This window comes from Salmo salar, chromosome 05, assembly GCF_965601325.2.
Source record: "Salmo salar chromosome 05, fSalSal1, whole genome shotgun sequence".
NCBI lineage: Eukaryota > Metazoa > Chordata > Actinopteri > Salmoniformes > Salmonidae > Salmo > Salmo salar.
Genome location: NC_138295.1, coordinates 39,260,721 through 39,279,438, shown reverse-complemented (window position 1 = coordinate 39,279,438; position 18,718 = coordinate 39,260,721). Strand labels below are relative to the sequence as shown.

The 18,718-nt window shown below is 46.1% G+C and overlaps 1 protein-coding gene and 1 long non-coding RNA gene across 2 annotated transcripts; one reads left to right on the top strand and one right to left on the bottom strand.

The window, feature by feature from the left end:
* Positions 1 to 408: 408 nt before the first annotated feature.
* LOC106604863 (wolframin) lies at positions 409 to 14,892 on the bottom strand. The gene is made up of 10 exons (XM_014199939.3): positions 14,596 to 14,892; positions 13,404 to 13,790; positions 8,708 to 8,784; positions 8,357 to 8,501; positions 6,558 to 6,731; positions 6,294 to 6,374; positions 6,045 to 6,202; positions 4,075 to 4,311; positions 2,950 to 3,825; positions 409 to 2,691 (listed from the first exon to the last, which is right to left on the bottom strand). Exons 2-10 carry the CDS (start codon positions 13,786 to 13,788, stop codon positions 1,906 to 1,908), a joined length of 2,919 nt encoding a protein of 972 aa, XP_014055414.1. The 5' UTR covers positions 13,789 to 13,790; positions 14,596 to 14,892; the 3' UTR covers positions 409 to 1,905.
* Positions 14,893 to 14,925: 33 nt separating this feature from the next.
* Positions 14,926 to 18,408, top strand: LOC123743106 (uncharacterized). Its single transcript, XR_006769870.2, has 5 exons — positions 14,926 to 15,471; positions 15,687 to 15,751; positions 15,989 to 16,172; positions 17,234 to 17,313; positions 17,777 to 18,408. It is a non-coding gene; the product is annotated as an uncharacterized LOC123743106 (long non-coding RNA).
* Positions 18,409 to 18,718: the final 310 nt, after the last annotated feature.

Below are 18,718 nucleotides of genomic sequence, written 5' to 3'. Positions count from 1 at the left end.
ATTCTAATGATCACTATTCAAATCGGCTTTCATTCATGTATCGTGCTTAAAGTATTAACGGCTGTCTGTGTACTTTGTCGATCCAACAGTCTTCACGTGGCTCAATAGAATTGAAATACATCACTAAGGATTACATGATATCACTAAAACAAATCTGTGCTGTAGCCTGGGGAACCACCTAGTGTTAATATACTGTCATTACATACACTAATGAAGCAGAATCAGCACCTTGTGTGTGTGTGTGACCTCTTCTGCTGGACAAGCTGTCCATAGCCCTGGAGAGAGTAAAGATCCAGACTAAACGACAAGATCATGCTCATTAAGGTATACGGACTCTGTGTGTGTGTGCGCGCGCGTGTGTGAAAGAGAAGGAGTGTGAGATTGCAATAACCTTCCAGGAAGCAGAGATTTCCATGGTTGGTTTATTAGTTACAGTAGTGACGTCACAACCTACAACAGTGACATCATCATTAGAGGCCTGCAGACGAACTGTGGGATTAGAACAGATCCAAACCCCTGCACAGCAGGGAGAAGGAGGGAGGTACAGGGGGGTGAGGGACAACAAGGCAGACAAGTAAAAGAGGAGCAAAGATCAAGTTGGACATAAGTGCACTTCGATACATGTGAACTAATAGTGTGGTGTCACAACAAGAAGGGTATGAAAAAGACACACAATAATGATAAAAGCATAATATTTAAGGAGACAACCGGAACAGTTTAATTCCATTTGTTTCTCCGACATGATGAAAATTACGTTCCAAGATAACAAAAAAAAAAAACTATTCAATAACTGTAGAATACAAGTAACTAAATAATTCAATTGAAATAAGGCCTCAAATTGTAAAAAGAACAAAAGTCATATATATAAAAAAAAAAAATGTTGGGCTTCTTGCGGTCAATTTACAGTCTACAAATGATTTATAACTACGCTCCGACCCCCAAACCATCCACTCAAGAAAATCGGCCCACAGCTGAATGTAAATGGAGACCCCTTATCTACAGTATGCGAGGGTGCAAACAGTAGGCCCATATGGTTGAATAGCACGCAGAATGTTAATAAACTTAGTGATCACATTGTTGATTGGTATTATCCCACACACTTCCTCTGAAATGTTGACGGACTAAAAACACTTGTCTATGAATTAGGAGTTTGAGGCCGTGTGTATTTGTGTGTGTGGTTGCATGTATGACAGTGTAAAGTCTTTGTGTAAACTGTCTCCCTCCTTTGTAATTAAGTGGTTTAGTTTAGATTCTCCATTATATTATCTTCGCACACTTTGGCTCAGCAGCTATGAAAACACTCATACACTACAAACACACACTTACGCCTTGTTTAGCAATACACACAACACAGCCATGTGTCTATGCTGGCTTTACTACGGTAGGGTGTAAAGAACACGCAGCCACATCACTACAAGCAGTTCAATCCCAGTACTGGAACTACAGTAAAGTGGAAAACATCATGCAGAACCATAGATTTGGGCTCTATTTAATATGCATCGCTGAATCATTACAGATTCCGCAATAGAATTTTAAAGGTAATTTCCGATTGAGCCGACATATGCGGCGTTTACCGTGAATGCACTCTCCGGTAAAGCGGGAACATTGCCTTTAAATTTCAATCACGCCGGAAAGCTGAACTTCTGCGATGCGGACTGAATAGAGCCCTTACTGTAGGTAGACATAATGCATGTCTTACTGACAAAACTACTGTGTGTACATTCAGTTCTCCCAGTGTACTTACTTCCTCCCCATAGTGTACACTCAGCCACTCCTAACAGTGGTCGACATAAGGCATTACTTACAATCCTTAGTGAAGTCACTTCTCCTAGTGCACACTTATTGACTCCACATAGTGTACACTTATTCACTTCTCTATATTGATCCACTGTTCTTCAGATACACTCATCCACCACTACCCCTCACCTGTGTCTCAGTGTCCTGCTCCAGCTGTGCAGTGAGGAAGGGGTTAAAGAAGAAGTCGAACCCAAACTGCAGAGCCCCCTGGGCCGAGCGCCTCCAGTCGTGTTCTATCTTATACTGCCTGCCGCTGGGCACGCGGGTGTCCGCACACGTCAGACAGTGAATGGCCTTCAGCTCAAACACAGGCCACTTAGAGCCCAGGCGTCCCTCCAGAACCGTACTGAACTCAACCAGGCTCCCAGCGCTCAGGTGCAGCAGCACGGGGCCAAACTCATTACTGGCCCTCAGGACGATGTCCTTGGTGGCGTCTTCGTCCTCTACGACGGTCCCGTTCTTACTCTTCCTCTCCAGGGGCATGCCCAAGGTCACCTCGAACTTGTAGCGGTCGAAGCGCTTCACGTGGCACTCGTGCTTCGCCAGCCTTTTCAGTTTGCATAAGGGGTCTTCTGGAGGGGGCTGGGGTGCGGGTAGGGGCTGGGGAGGGGCAGTGGGGGTGGAGGGGTCGGTGGGGTTGTCACAGAGTGGATAGGCCTCACCGTAGAGACATCTCATCCAGTCCCCTACAAACACAGGGAGTAGGCCAATGATGGACTGGGCTCCGTTCTCGATGTCGGTGACGCGGACATATTTGAAGCGTCCTGTCCAGGTGACCCGGTGGCCCTCCAGGTGAGAACACAGGATCTGGGTTTGGGCCATGTTGTATTCCTTCCAGGCTTTCGGCCCACACAGGTTACTGTACTCCGGCCACGTGAGGGTGGAGTTATACACCTGTTCAAGACACTTGGTTAAACTTCAATTTTGATGTTGTTTATTATACAGTTCATGTATTCCATTGAACACTTTTCATACATTTAGGGAATCCTTTATTTAGTTACATTTTAATACTGTAAATAGTACTCTGCTGACTGCAATTTGATCTTGTTCTGTCATTTGGTTAATTTCTATTAGGTTATTACCTGTATTTTGTTTTAATTAGTGCTTTTGGCATAATGTAGCATAATGTAGTGAACTAGTTATTGTGATTACCTTCATGCCCTCGGAGCGGTAGACATACATCCAGCAGAACAGCACCACAGCACTCAACCACACCAGGATGAGCTTGACTATGCTGCTCCGCGACAGAGACCTCGCCACCACCAGTGGGTTCAGGCTGAACCGCGTCCACAACCGCAACACCACTGGGACCGCGCACACGGTCAGAGTCACCAGCATCTTGGTGATCTCCAGAGCCATGAACCACTGGAGGACCTGGAAGAGCAACATGGCCGCCAAGCCCAAGGTGAGAACAGGCAGGGCGAACAGGAAGAGGAGGTAGCCCACACAGGTCCGAATCAGACCTATGGTGGAGGAGGAGTGGAGCAGTGCCAGGCACAACTCACACCAGACGAAGCACACCATGTAGGGCACGAGGCAGAGGTAAGTGCCCCTGAAGCCCCTCAGTTGGGCCATGCGGAACAGCAGGTAGAAAAGGTGCCCGTAGAGAAGACAGGGCACGCCCACGTTCAGAGCCACCATCTCCCCTAGCGGCACCGTCACAAACGTTGTGCCTAACACCCGCAGGAACCAGACGCTCTCCGGTAATAGTTGTGTAAGGGCACAGACCCCCGATAACACCTCTGTGAGCAGGGCGCGGCGGGCAAAGAGCTCAGCAGAGGCATGGAGGCTGAGGAATGAGGTGACGGTGAAGAACAGAGCCACAGTGGCCAGTTCGGAGCAGGGGATCCAGGCCTTGTCAGCCACGGGGAAGGAGAAGACCACGAAGACCACCGACAGCAGGAAGTAGAGGTAGGGCTCCAGGTGGGTCCAGACGAAGTTAGTCTCAGCTTGCTCCAGGTCCAGGCCCGGCTCGAAGCGAGACAACAGGTCTGTCAGAGCCCGGAAGTTCTCCCACGCCTTGGAGTTCTGGAAGAACAACACCAACAGCTCACATAATGAACAGACATAATTCTATAGCTAACTGTCATGGAATAACTAACATGGTAACTATAGTTACATAGTACTAACCATTTTAATTCGGTTTTCCAAGAAAATACCAAATGTTAGGTGGTAAGCAGTCCCTAAATGTGTGTTCTTGCTAGTTTATTACAGGATAATGTAATTACATCGGTTATCCTCTTTCAGTTCCTCTGAAGTGTGTGAAGTGAATCCTACCTGGAAGACGCGCAGTGTGCAGATGACCATGGAGAAGAAGGAGAGGTAGAAGACGAGTAGGGGGATGAGGAAGATGAAGAAGTCGATGGTGAGGTTGCTGATGATGAAGAAGAAGATGAGGGCATTGACGTGGTGAGTGGGGATGAGGGCGCTGAGCCACTGCATGCCCGCCCGGGATGCCCAGTCTATCAGGTGCTCCTTGATCTCCAACAGGGCGTGTAAGGGAAACTTCAACACCTAGGAGAGGAGAGGAGGGGGAGAGAAAGGGTGCGAGAGAGATTACACATAATTCCAATGTTCACTCAGTGGCCAGTTTATTAGGTACACCACCCAGTTCACAACAAAAAAACGGTTCGCTCCTACAGACAGTGAGTCACATGGCCGTGGCTTGCTATATAAAGCTGGCAGACAGGCATCAAGGAATTCAGTTACTGTTCGATTGAACGTTAGAATGGGCAAAACGAGTAATCTAAGTGACTGAGCGCGGTATGAGCGTCGGTGCCAAGCGCCAGTATCTTAGAAACGGTCGGCCTCCTGGGCTTTTCACTCACAACTGTGTCTAGGGTTTACAGAGAATGTGCAAAGAATGGCAAGAATCGCGCAAGCTAACAGGCGGGCCACAAACAGGCAGATAACGGCACAGTCCAACAGTGTTGTGCAGAACTGCATCTCGGGAACGCACAACTCGTCGGTCCTTGTCACGGATGGGCTATTGCAGCAGACGACCACACCGGGTTACATGCTGAACAGACCGGACACGTCGCGTGCGTTGCAAAATAAATTTTGAAATCCATGTTATTCAATTATTGCACCCACACTGCTCGCGAGCGCCAACGAGCGTCTGCGTTGCCAAGAGCTAAAATAGAAGTAATTCTTATTTCTGACGCAGATTGCGCTGCAAGTCCTGCCTCTCCCATCTCCTCATTGGTTTATAGAAGCAGGTACCCACGTGCCATCTCCTCATTGGTTATACCCATTTGGGTGATTGAAAGATTTACTGTTTAGCCGGTCGTCGTGGTAATACCATGAAAGTTTAGATGCTAATCACCATATAAGTTCAAAGATGAAAAAGCCTAGAAGGAGGAGAGATGACTAGAAACGATTTGGTTGGCCGTTTTATGCGTGGATTAATTGTCGGAGTAGAGGACCTTGTGCATTTCAGGTAAAATAACAACTCAATGTTTATATCCCAGGACAAATTAGCTAGCAACAGCAAGCTAGCTAAATAGGACAAATTATCTAGCATGTGCAAGCTAGCTATCTAAATTTCCATACATTTAATGCTTTTCGACCTGTCCCCAAATTAATGTAATTGGTTCAGAGTTTGTTTTGATATTTTAACCTGCGTGTCGTGATCGCGTTTGGTGTGGGGGGACAAAAATACATTTATGCACGATGGCGCACCCGCGCAGCCGGTTTGGGTTCCGTGTTACACTTCTATCAGCTAAAACAAGAACAATCGGCTCAAGTGGGCACGCGATCACCAACACTGGACAATTGCGGAGTGGAGAAACATTGCATGGTCCAACGAATCCTGATTCTTGTTGCGTCATTCTGATGGCAAAGTCAGGATTTGGCGTAAGCAGCATGAGTCCATGGCCCCATCCTGCCTGGTGTCAACGGTACAGGCTGTTGGCGGTGGTGTAATGGTGTGGGGAATGTTTTCCTGGCACACGTTAGGTACCTTGATACCGACACCTTGTATAATCCATGCCCTGAAGAATTCAGGCTGTTCTGGAGGCAAAGGGGGGTCCGAACCGGTACTAGATGGGTGTACCTAATGTGTATATGACTAAATGCAGTTGTAACATTGATGGTTTGGAAATATTTACTCAATGTTTGTCATGCCAATAAAGCAATTTGAATGAGAGAGCGTAAATCCATCAGCAATATAATAACTAATATAAAATTGTGAATGTGTGAAGATGTCATGAACACACGCATTCCCAGAGAGAGAAAAAGGTTGAGACCTTCTGATGAAGGGGCAAGTCATCTGGGTTCTTCACAACTTCGTCATCATCGTCATCGTCACCTCCGGCCCCAGCCATAGTGGGACTAGGTGGGATGCCCTGAGCGTACTTCTTAGTGATATCTACAAAGTCATCCAGACCCACGTCGTAGCAACTCACTGCAGAGACACAGAGAAAGAGGGAGGTAGTCTTAACTCACTTTTACAATGCCTTTTCATTTGATTCTATATTACATTAACATACACTGACCTTTGCTGGTGACGAGACTCTCCAGAACTCTCCTCTGTTTCTGCGTGGAGCTGGATATGGGGCTCTGGGAGGCAGCGTCACCTTGGGGTGGAGGAATTACAGAGGAACACAGTTTAGAAACTAGCTAAATAACAACTAGGCCTCTCAGGTCTCTTCGGTGTTCATGAACGGATAATATTACATTATTGTGTGACTGTTGTGTGGCCATATATGTAATGTATGAGTGTGTGTGTGTGTGTGTGTGAGAGAGACTGTTCCCTATACCTGGTTCTGTGTTGACATATTCCACGTTCTCCAGCAGCTCAGACACAGCCACCCTTCTCTTCTTCTCTGGGTTGAGCTTCCAGTACATGACCAGGGCAGCCCTCCTCACTCCTCTCTCAAACCTTGTCTCCGTACACAGCTTCTTTACCTCCTCAAAGTTCTCCGACGTGATGCCTAACGGTGACAAAACACAACCTTGATGCCTCATAATGAACACCATGCACTGAGACGAACAATCACTTCAACTGGTTCCACAATCCCAATGACAGTTGACTCCTGATAAGTGCATATCATTTAAACGGCATACTCCATTTAATGGCACGCTGTACTTTTTCAGTCCCAATTCAAAAAAAGACTATTGAATTGCTCTGGATCTCTCCAAATATACACAGTTGAAGTCGGAAGTTTAAATACACCTTAGCCAAATACATTTAAACTCAGTTTTTCACAATTCCTGACATTTAATCCTAGTAAAAATGCCCTGTCTGAGGTCAGTTAGGATCACCACTTTATTTTAAGAATGTGAAATGTCAGAATAATAGTAGAGAGAATGATTTATTTCAGCTTTTATTTCTTTCATCATATTCACAGTGGGTCAGAAGTTTACATGGTCATCCCTGTGGCTCAGTTGGTAGAGCATGGTGTTTGCAACACCAGGGTTGTGGGTTCGATTCCCACGGGGGGCCAGTACAAAAAACAAAACAAAAAAACAAATGCATGAAATTAAAATGAAATGTATGCATTCACTACTGTAAGTTGCTCTGGATAAGAGCGTCTGCAAAATGACTAAAATGTAAAATGTACATTCACTCAATTAGTATTTGGTAGCATTGCCTTTAAATTGTTAAACTTGGGTCAAATGTTTTGGGTAGCCTTCCACAAGCTTCCCACAATAAGTTGGGTGAATTTTGGCCCATTCCTCCTGACAGAGCTGGTGAAACTGAGTCAGTTTTGTAGGCCTCCTTGCTTGCACACGCTTTTTAAGTTCTGCCCACAAATTGTCTATCAGAGCTTTGTGATGGCCACTTCAATACCTTGAATTTGTTGTCCTTAAGCCATTTTGCAACAACTTTGGAAGTATGCTTGGGGTCATTGTCCATTTGGAAGACCCATTTGCAACCAAGCTTTAACTTCCTGACTGATGTCTTGAGATGTTGCTTCCATATATCCACATCATTTTCCTCCCTCATGATGCCATCTCTTTTGTGAAGTGCACCAGTCGCACCTGCAGCAAAGCACCCCCACAACATGATGCTGCCACCCCCGTGCTTCATGGTTGGATGGTGTTCTTCGGCTTGCAAGCCTCCCCCTTTTTCCTCCAAACATAACGATGGTCATTATGGCCAAACAGTTCTTTTTTTTTTTTTCATCAGACCAGAGGAAATTTCTCCAAAAAGCACGATCTATGTCCCCTTGTGCAGTTGCAAATCGTAGTCTGTCTTCTTTATGGTGGTTTTGGAGCAGTGGCTTCTTCCTTGCTGAGCGGCCTTTCAGGTTATGTTGATATAGGACTCGTTTTACTGTTTTTTCCAAGCTGTTTAAAGGCACAGTGAACTTAGTGTATGTAAACTTCTGACCCACTGGAATTGTGAAACTGTCTGTAAACAGTTTTTGGAAAAATTACTTGTGCATGCACAAAGTAGATGTCCTAAACGACTTGCCAAAACTAGAGTTTGTTAGCAAGAAATGTGTGGAGTGGTTGGAAAACTAGTTTTAATGACGCCAACCTAAGTATATGTAAACTTCCGACTTCAACTGTATATACTTCCTGTTTAGTGGATAAGGCCGCGCCCCCTCACCTTTCCTGGTTGCTAGGCAGTGCTGTAGCATCTTGACGGCGTCCTTGCGACCCTGTTTGGTGGCCTCTACCAGCCAGCTCACCGCTGTACAGTTGTTCAGCTCCTCATCTCTCTCCTCGGCCAGGGCCAAGTAGTAACGGCCCACCTACACACAGATACAGCATATCATGTCAAATATGTGCTCATTCTTGTCAGACGCATGAAGACCCATTGTAGCTCATATATAGGACTCAGAGATCTTATTCAATTCTGAGTTTTAATATTTGATTCTATGGTAGGACTTTTCAAGTTTGCTATGGTGGTCAAACCAGGGTGGACCATGGGAGATGGCTAGGAGGGGTTAGTACTCACCCTAGACTGGGCTTTGGCGTCTCCAGACTTGGCGCTCTCCTCCAGCTCCTGCACACTCAGCTCCTCCTCTGGCTCCTCTACATAGAGACAATAGTCATCTGATTGATGTATTCATTTCTTAGGAAGGTTACTGCCAAAGGGGATATTACATGGTGACTGGCAGCATTGATACACACAGAAACATGTGCCGCATAGCATTTGGGAACAAGCATACTACTAATGAACTGTAGTGTTATTCATTATGAACAGGATGTTCCGCCCTGCAGACAGGTGGTAACCTCTCACAACAACTGTCCAGGTTCACCCCCCCCAAACAGAGGGACCACTTCAGCACACAGACCAACAGTGATTCTTTCTGACCCCCACCCACCAGTCCCTCTAGGACTCTACCCATGAGGACCACCATCTGTATATAAAGCTATAAGTGGTATACCGTATCTGTACATCTGTAATACCTATGTAATAACCCTTTCTGTCATTTGTAAATTGGTAGAGCCCTGTGTAAGTGAGGTAGTGCTCTTGATGTAGTGGCTGGCAGAGGTGGTAAATCTGTGTTGTGTCACTAAGGAGCAGAGGGAACCGACCGTATGTGCTATGCCCTACGTATCCCGTTTCTTTCCTTGCACGCCAGTGATAGCCCAGCCCTGCGACTCAGCCCTAAAGCAACTGTTTATTTAGCTCAGTCAACAGCTACTCCTCACCCCCATGAATCTACACTCACGCACACTGACGCGCCAACAAACACATTGCATGCACACACATTTATACTGAATCTACATACACACAATCTTAATTTTACGCTGCTGCTACTCTGTTTATCATATATCCTGATGCCTAGTCACCTTACCTGTACATATCTACCTCTATCACTCCAGTATCCCTGCACATTGTAAATACGGTATACCTAACTGAGGAACTCAATTTAACCTTGCGCAATACCCTAGATACAGTCGCACCCCTAAAAACAAAAAAACATTTGTCATAAGAAATTAACTCCCTGGTATACAGAAAATACCCGAGCTCTGAAGCAAGCTTTTTCCAGATAATTGGAACGGAAATGGCGCTACACATAACTGGAGGTCTTCAGAGTAGCATGGAGAGACAGTACCGTGCAGTATCGAAGAGCCCTCACTGCTGCTCGATCATCCTATTTTTCCAACTTAATTGAGGAAAATTAGAACAATCCAAAATGTATTTTTGATACTGTAGCAAAGCTAACTAAAAAGCAGCATTCCCGAAGAGAGGATGGCTTTCACTTCAGCAGTGATAAATTCATGAACAACTTTGAGGAAAAGATCATGATCATTAGAAAGCAAATTACAGACTCCTCTTTAAATCAGCATATTCCTCCAAAGCTCAGTTGTCCTGAGTCTGCGCAACTCTGCCAGGACCTAGGATCAAGGGAGACACTGAAGTGTTTTAGTACTATATCTCTTGACACAATGATGAAAATAATCATGGCCTCTAAACCTTCAAGCTGCATACTCTATTCCAACTAAACTACTGAAAGAGCTGCTTCCTGTGCTTGGCCCTCCTATGTTGAACATAATAAACGTCTCTCTATCCACCGGATGTGTACCAAACTCACTAAAAGTGGCAGTAATAAAGCCTCTTGAAAAAGCCAAACCTTGACCCAGAAAATATATTTTTTTTAAACTCTCTCTCATTCCTCTCAAAACATTTTGAAAAAGCTGTTGCGCAGCAACTCACTGCCTTCCTGAAGACAAACAATGTATATGAAACGCTTCAGTCTGGTTTTAGACCCCATCATAGCACTGAGACTGCACTTGTGAAGGTGGTAAATGACCTTTTAATGCCGTCAGACCGAGGCTCTGCATCTGTCCTCGTGCTCCTAGACCCTAGTGCTGCTTTTGATACCGTCGATCACCACATTCTTTTGGAGAGATTGGAAACCCAAATTGGTCTACACGGACAAGTTCTAGCCTGGTTTAGATTTTATCTGTCGGGAAGATATCAGTTTGTCTCTGTGGATGGTTTCTACTCTGACAAATCAACTGTAAATGTTGGTGTTCCTCAAGGCTCCGTTTTAGGACCACTATTGTTTTTACTGTATATTTTACCTCTTGGTGATGTCATTCGGAAACATAATAACTTTCACTGCTATGCGGATGAGACACAGCTGTACATTTCGATGAAACATGGTGAAGCCCCAAAATTGCCCTCCCTGGAAGCCTGTGTTTCAGACATAAGGAAGTGGATGGCTGCAAATGTTCTACTTTTAACCTCGGACAAAACAGAGATGCTTGTTCTAGGTCCCAAGAAACAAAGAGATCTTCTGTTGAATCTGACAATTAATCTTGATGGTTGTACAGTCGTCTCAAATAAAAACTGAAAACTAAAATAAGACCTCGGCGTTACTCTGGACCCTGATCCCTCTTTTGACGAACATATCAAGACTGTTTCAAGGACAGCTCCCCCCCCCCCCCCCATCTACGTAACATTGCAAAAATCTGAAACTTTCTGTCCAAAAATGATGCAGAAAAATTAATCCATGCTTTTGTCACTTCTAGGTTAGACTACTGCAATGCCCTACTTTCCGGCTACCCGGATAAAGCACTAAATAAATTTCAGTTAGTGCTAAACACAGCTGCTAGAATCTTGACAGAAACCAAAATATTTGATCATATTACTCCAGTGCTAGCCTCTCTACACTGGCTTCCTGTTAAGGCAAGTGCCGATTTCAAAGTTTTACTGCTAACCTACAAAGCATTACATGGGCTTGCTCCTACCCATCTTTCCGATTTGGTCCTGCCGTACATACCTAGACGTACGCTACGGTCACAAGACGCAGGCCTCCTTACTGTCCCTAGAATTTCTAAGCAAACAGCTGGAGGCAGGGCTTTCTCCTATAGAGCTCAATTTTTATGGAATGGTCCGCCTACCCATGTGAGAGACGCCGACTCGGGCTCAGCCTTTAAGTCTTTATTGAAGACTCATCTCTTCAGTAAGTCCTATGATTGAGTGTACTCTGGCCCAGGAGTGTGAAGGTGAACGGAAAGGCACTGGAGCAACGAACTGCCCTTGCCGTCTCTGCCTGGCCGGTTCCCCTCTCTCCACTGGGATTCTCTGCCTCTAACCCTATTACAGGGGCTGAGTTACTGGCGCTCTTCCATGCCGTCCCTAGGAGGGGTGCGTCACTTGAGTGGGTTGAGTCACTGACGTGATCTTCCTGTCCGGGTTGATGCCCCACCTTGGGTTGTGCCGTGGCGGAGATCTTTGTGGGCTATACTCGGCCTTGTCTCAGGATGGTAAGTTGGCGGTTGAAGCTATCCCTCTAGCGGTGTGTTTTGGCAAAGTGGGTGGGGTTATAGCCTGCCTGTTTGGCCCTGTCCGGGGGTATCGCCGGACGGGGCCATAGTGTCTCCCGACCCCTCCTGTCTCAGCCTCCAGTATTTATGCTGCAGTAATTTATGTGTCGGGGGGCTAGGGTCAGTCTGTTATATCTGGAGTATTTCTCCTGTCTCATCCGGTGTCCTGTGTGAATTTAAGTATGCTCGCTCTAATTCTCTCACCCTCTTGGAGGACCTGAGCCCTAGGACCATGCCTCAGGACTACCTGGCCTGATGACTCCTTGCTGTCCCCAGTCCACCTGGCCGTGCTGCTGCTCCAGTTTCAACTGTTCTGCCTGCGGCTATGGAACCCTGACCAGATCACCGGACGTGCTACCTGTCCCAGACCTGCTGTTTTCAACTCTCTAGAGACAGCAAGAGCGATAGAGATACTCAATGATCAGCTATGAAAAGCCAACTCACATTTACTCCTGAGGTGCTGACCTGTTGCACCCTCGACAACCACTGTTATTATTATTATTTGACCCTGCTGGTTATCTATGAACATCTTGGCCATGTTGTGTTATAATCTCCATCCGGCACAGCCAGAAGAGGACTGGCCACTCCTCATAGCTTGGTTCCTCTAGTTTTCTTCCTAGGTTCTGGCCTTTCTAGGGAGTTTTTCCTAGCCACCGTGCTTCTACACCTGCATTGCTTGCTGTTTGGGGATTTATGCTGGGGTTCTGTACAGCACTTTGTGGCATCAGCTGATGTAAGAAGGGCTTTATAAATACATTTGATTGATTTCATTATGGGAACGGACCCTGTAAATCGCTTCTTACTTTCTCGTATTCTTCTTACTTTTATTTTTTGTCTGTTTTTGTTCTACCTTATGTTATTTTTAGTACTACATTGATATTAATAACTGCATTGTTGGGTTTAGAGCTTGCAAGAAAGTAATTTCACTGTACTTGTGCGCATGACATAAAAATTTGAAAACTTGGTCTACCCTGCTTGGTAAATTCTGTACCTTATGTGTTGTATCAGAGATACAGTACACCTGAAGCAGCCATACCAAGCATTGAGAAAGGAATTAGCTTTCCATTCAGGCTTTTCCCAGTACTACCAGAATAGCTTGGAGAGAAGTAGATGGATAGGAGGATAGGGGTAGGAGCCATGTGCCCTACCCCAAAAACCTTAACATAATAGGCAAACAGACAAAGCAAAGGGGTTAGATTAGGGATGTGGTATGGTTTATTTATTGTTGTGTGAACTTTTGTGCGTGAAGGGGGATGTTCTTGATTGTACTTAGTATTAGGGTTGGAGCGATTGTGTTGGGTTACAAAGCACTTAGCAGGGGTCCAGAGCTCTGTGGTGAATGTGTGTGTGTCTTTGATTGTACTCACCTGGCACAGCTATTGAAGCCTGTCGTAGAGGGGTAGTAGGGTGCATGCCCGGGGTATCTCCAACAGCACCAGCCCCTCTCCTCTCATCCGTAGCCCTGCTGGCTGCATTGAGCTGGGATCGTCCCGCATGGGAGACAGGTCTGACTGGCTGCCGCAGGGGGGAGGCAGGAGGGTTGGAGAGGGAGGACGCGGGGGGAGAGAGAGGGGGGCCAGGACAAAAAGGGCTGGAAGGTGAGACCGGAGAGGTCGGGGGCGATTTAGGCTGGGTAACAGTGGGTCTAGTGCCCGGGGTAGATTTAGGGGAAGGTGGGGAACGAGAGGAGGGTGGCAGGGAGGAAGGGGCAGGTTTCGGGGTGGTTGGGGTGTTGGCGGGTGATGGTTCCATGCCTGAAAGACAGAGGAAGATAAAACAATTTACCGCTGTCTGGCTAAATGAGTTTTAACCTTTATAGACAGAGCTTTTCAGAATCATAAAAAAAAAAAAATAATCATGTCAGTATTCAATCATGGGAGAGATAACCCGTGCATGAGGGTCACACGTGTCTTGACACAGCTACAGTAGAGTACGGCCAGGGGGCAGAGAGAGTGAGGACACCTGGTGCAGTGACACAACAGCTGCATGGCACAATCCTCTTCTGCTCCAATCACTCAACTCTCACTGCCAAAGGGAGCCCATAGCTTCCCTTCTGGACAATGTGTTAAAATGTGTCTCTCGACCAAACAACATGCCCCCCCCCCCCCCCCCCCCCCCCAAATATGGTCCAAGTTCTTTTATCCCAAACTAACAAATGAAGAGCCTAAACCAATTCGACTTTAGGCAGCATGAAGCTCATACCAAAATAAGTGGCTACTACCACTATTATGAACAGGGTGACAGGTTGGAATGCAAGAGATGGAGGCACCATGACGTGCTCTGCTGCAATGCAGGGGATTTCCCCAAGCCAATGACTTTGATTTGACCGGTGGAAAGTCTAAGCAAATGGACTCAGTCAGGTCACTCATTGTTTTAGACGACAGTTAAAAAAAAGGTTGGTGACCAGTTTAAAATATAATGCGAAACACGCGCCTGTCGCTTTAAAAATGACTAACTATTATTTTATTAAGTGCTAAATTGTGATGACAGTAAACCGGCAGTTCTTCCTACGGACAGTACAGCAAGTCCAAAACAAACATGTCAGCGTTATTCTCTCACCTTTGCAGTCAAAGACTCGATCTGTGTTTCATCTAGTCGACAAGAAGTTACTAGAAATGTCCCGATGAAGTTGTTCAGGGTCTCCTCTCATTCATCCCTTTCACTTTTTCCAGTTCGGTGCCACAAGCGCAGCTGTGATCAAACTCCACTTTTTTGCGAGGATAGAACTCTTCCAGCTGTCACAACATAATAAACGCCCAGTTTATGTGTTATGATTGGACATTGTTTTAGTGACGCCTTCATATTCTCTTAATATGATTGGCTACTGATACAGGAAGTCGACATTTCCCGAGCTTTCTCTTTCAGGCTTCACCAGTATACCGTCGAAATATTGTCGTGCAGAGAATAGATTGCTTGGATGACGTCTTTATATATTTTCCTAACATGATTTATGTGCCATAGCCTACATGCATCGATAAGAACTATACATATACTATTCAACTATACTATACAACTATACATACGTTCATGTACGCGTAAAATGTAAATGCGTCAGTCACACCATGCCATAAGAATTACATTGTAAAAACATCCAGAGATTCTCCCTATGGAAATGTTCCACTGAAGTTTACATAGCTCCATGCTCGATTGCTCTTCCTGGCTACTTCATCATGTGGCTGACTCCTTGTTCGCAGGGAATTGCCAATGTCCGAGCCTTGAGCTGACGCTGAGCCCGGCGACAATCACCGAGGTCTCTCGTATCTTCTACCATGGGTTCGCTCTCGTCCCGGTGCCCACCTTGGCCGCCGCGACATTGCACCTGGCGCTGGGCTCGCAGGTGATTCCGGGAACACCTCCAAGTGTCGCCTTCATCAATGGGGCACCTGTCACCTTGTCCGTCCAGAATGTGGACTGTCAGTAGAGGTGGGCCGGGGAGTGAGTGCCAATCTTTTTTTATTTATTTTTTAAATCATTTGTGGATCTCAGTTACTGCAATGCACGCTTTAACACAGCGTAAGGCATTCGAGTGTTGATGTTATTTCATTTTGCAGATTATTTATTCATGTGTTGACAGTCAGTATACGGAGTTTAGTTGTGCCAGTTCTGAGAACCGTTTAATGCACTGCATGTTATTTTCTTTTGCTTCTCAGAATTGTATGTGTGTCCTACCTGGGTCAGTTCACCTCAGAGGCAGGGATTGAACTGCAGTCAGATGGTAAGAGCAGCCCATGTAGAAACATCTTCAAACCTGTGTCACATGATCATAATGATGATGAGAATAATATTGTGTGTGTTTGGTATTTTATTAGGATCCCCATTAACTGTTGCGAAAGCAGCAGCTACACTTCCTGGGGTTCACACAAAACATGAAACATGACATAATACAGAACATCAATAGAAAACAGCTCAAGTACAGAACTACATAAACTGTTAATCTGCATATTCACAACAGCACATCCACAACCCCTTCTGCTGGAGAATGACATGTCATCCCTACATGCCAGTGTGGAGCTCCCCTGTCTCCCCCCCCTGCCCCCTGTCTGCTACTGGAGGAGGACCAGGAACCACTGGAGTCTTATACACAGATTGAGCCAAAGGTGGAGAGAATGCAATAACACTCATCTCCATACACACAGGTAAATCATACTTACAAAAGCTGTTGCAATTCAAATCAAGTCAAATTTTATTTGTCACATACACATGTTTAGCAGATGTTATTGTGGGTGTAGCGAAATGCTTGTGTTTCTAGCTCCAAAAGTGCAGTAATATCTAACACTTCACAACAATACAAACAACAATTCAAGTCTATGTATATGGGGCAGCAGCCTCAAAGGTGCACGGATACGTAACCAGGTGGAAGCAGCCTAGTGATGGCTATTTAACAATCTGATTGCCTTGAGATAGAAGCTGTTTTTCAGTCTCTCGGGCCCAGCATTGATGCACCTATACTGGACTCGCCTTCTGGATGATAGTGGGGTGAACAGGCAGTGGCTTGGGTGGTTGTTGTCCTTGATGATCTTCCTGTGACATCGGGTGGTGTAGGTGTCCTGGAGGGCAGGTAGTTTGCCCCCAATGATGCGTTGGGTAGACCGCACCACCCTCTGAAGAGCCCTACGGTTGCTGGTGGTGCAGTTGCCGTACCAGGCAGTGATACAGCTCGACAGAATGCTCTCTGTTGTGCATCTGTAAAAGTGTGTGAGGGTTTTAGGTGCCAAGCCAAATTTCTTCAGCATCCTGAGGTTGAAGAGGTGCTGTTGCGCCTTCTTCATCATACTGTCTGTGTGGGTGGACCATTTCAGATCGTCAGTGATGTGTATGGCGAGGAACTTGAAGCTTTCCAACTGCTCCACCGCGGTCCCATAGGGGCGTGGTCCCTCCACAATCAGATCCTTTGTTTTGTCTACATTGAGTGAGAGGTTATTTTCCTGTCACCACTCTCCCAGGGCTCTCACCTCCTCTCTGTAGGCTGTCTCGTCATTGTTGTGTCGTGATTGAGTTGGAGGCGTGCGTGGCAACGCAGTCATGGGTGAACAGGGAGTACAGGAGGGGGCTGAGCACGCACCCTTGTGGGGCCCCTGTGTTGAGGATCAGCGAAGTGGAGGTGTTGTTTCCTACCTTCACCACCTGGGGTCAGCCCGTCAGGAAGTCCAGGACTACTGCAACAACGTTTTTTTATGGATGTTGTTTTTTGCCATAGAAACGTAAAGGTGGGTGGCCAAAGGCAAAGAAGAGGCAACCTCAGAGAGGGTTAACTGCCCCCAGAGTTCCAACAACAGGGTGAGAGATGCACACACACACACATCCGAACATAAACACACTCGTTTTTTTGGGAGAGGAGATGTTACTCTCATTGTGAAGAGCTCTTGTGTGTGTGTGTGTGTGTTACATAGTGTCTAGACTCTAGGGTGTAGTAGTTATGTAATTAGATGTGCTCTAAGATGATTGCTGTTGGTGGTTGTTGTTGTCAGGAGGACTCTTGGGAGGCCCTCACAGGTCTGTATGTGTGTACGTGTCTGCGTGTGTGTGCGTATGTTCCTGTGTGTGTGCATGCGAAGGGGTGGTACATATGCAATTTCGTTCTCTGCAAGTGTTTTTTTTGTAAGCTGATGCAATAGCAGTGTTTCACCAGTAAGTGGCTGTAGAGGGCTCAAGTCAGTTGTGTTCTCTTTTCAAAGTGCTGTTGAGAATGCTTACTGTTTTCTATGTTTATTTTGAAAGCTTTGTGTGTGTTTCTGCTCAGAGGAGTTTGAGAAGGACAGAGGCAGCCGGCAGCATGCTCCAGGGATGGAGAGAAGCCCTGTGGGTGAGGAAGAGGAGGCAGAGTTGGCTCGTACGTTGGGTCTGTCCTCTCTGGACATCAGTGTGCCGCAGGAGCTGCTGCTCGGACACATACTGACCAGCACTGACCGCTAATTGCCATGACCACATTTATGACTTGGACAAAGCCCATTTCTAAAAAGGCTGAAGCTGCGGATCCATAGCTAACCTCCCCGTCCCGTCCCGCCTGCCTGGATCCGTTTTCCCCAGAGCTGAAGAGCCGAATCACGTTCTGCGCATGTGTTTCTTTACCTGAATTTAGATCTTGAGTTATACGGTGTTGTTTTGAATTATGGACAGTGATTGTTTCCACCAACTGCTCTAAAATTCAATCTGTCGGATAGTCTACCTGTGTTTAGTTTCAATCACAGCACATAAATGTGACCATTTGCACAAACATCCTAAAGTTTCATAAGAAATTAGGTTGTTTTCTGTCTTACGGTAACCTTATACTATGCTATTATATTTGGTTATGTTATATAGAATCAATAAGTGATCTTGCAGACATTGATTCAGCTTTGATATAACTTTATTAAACAAATACCATTTATGTCAGACTAGCCTGATCTCTACGACACTGTGCAACAAGTAGAGGATCCCGCACATGCACAGAAGTCGTGAAGATGGCCCGAAAAAACCTATTCCCCCTCGGGAGACTGAAAAGATTTGGCATGAGTCCTCAGATCCTCAAAAGGTTCTACAGCTGCACCATCGAGAGCATCCTGACTGCTTGCATCACTGCCTGGTATGGCAACTGTTCGGCCTCCGACCGCAAGGCACTACAGAGGATAGTGCGTACGGCCCATTACATCACTGGGGCAAAGCTTCCTGCCATCCAGGACCTCTATACCAGGCGGTGTTAGAG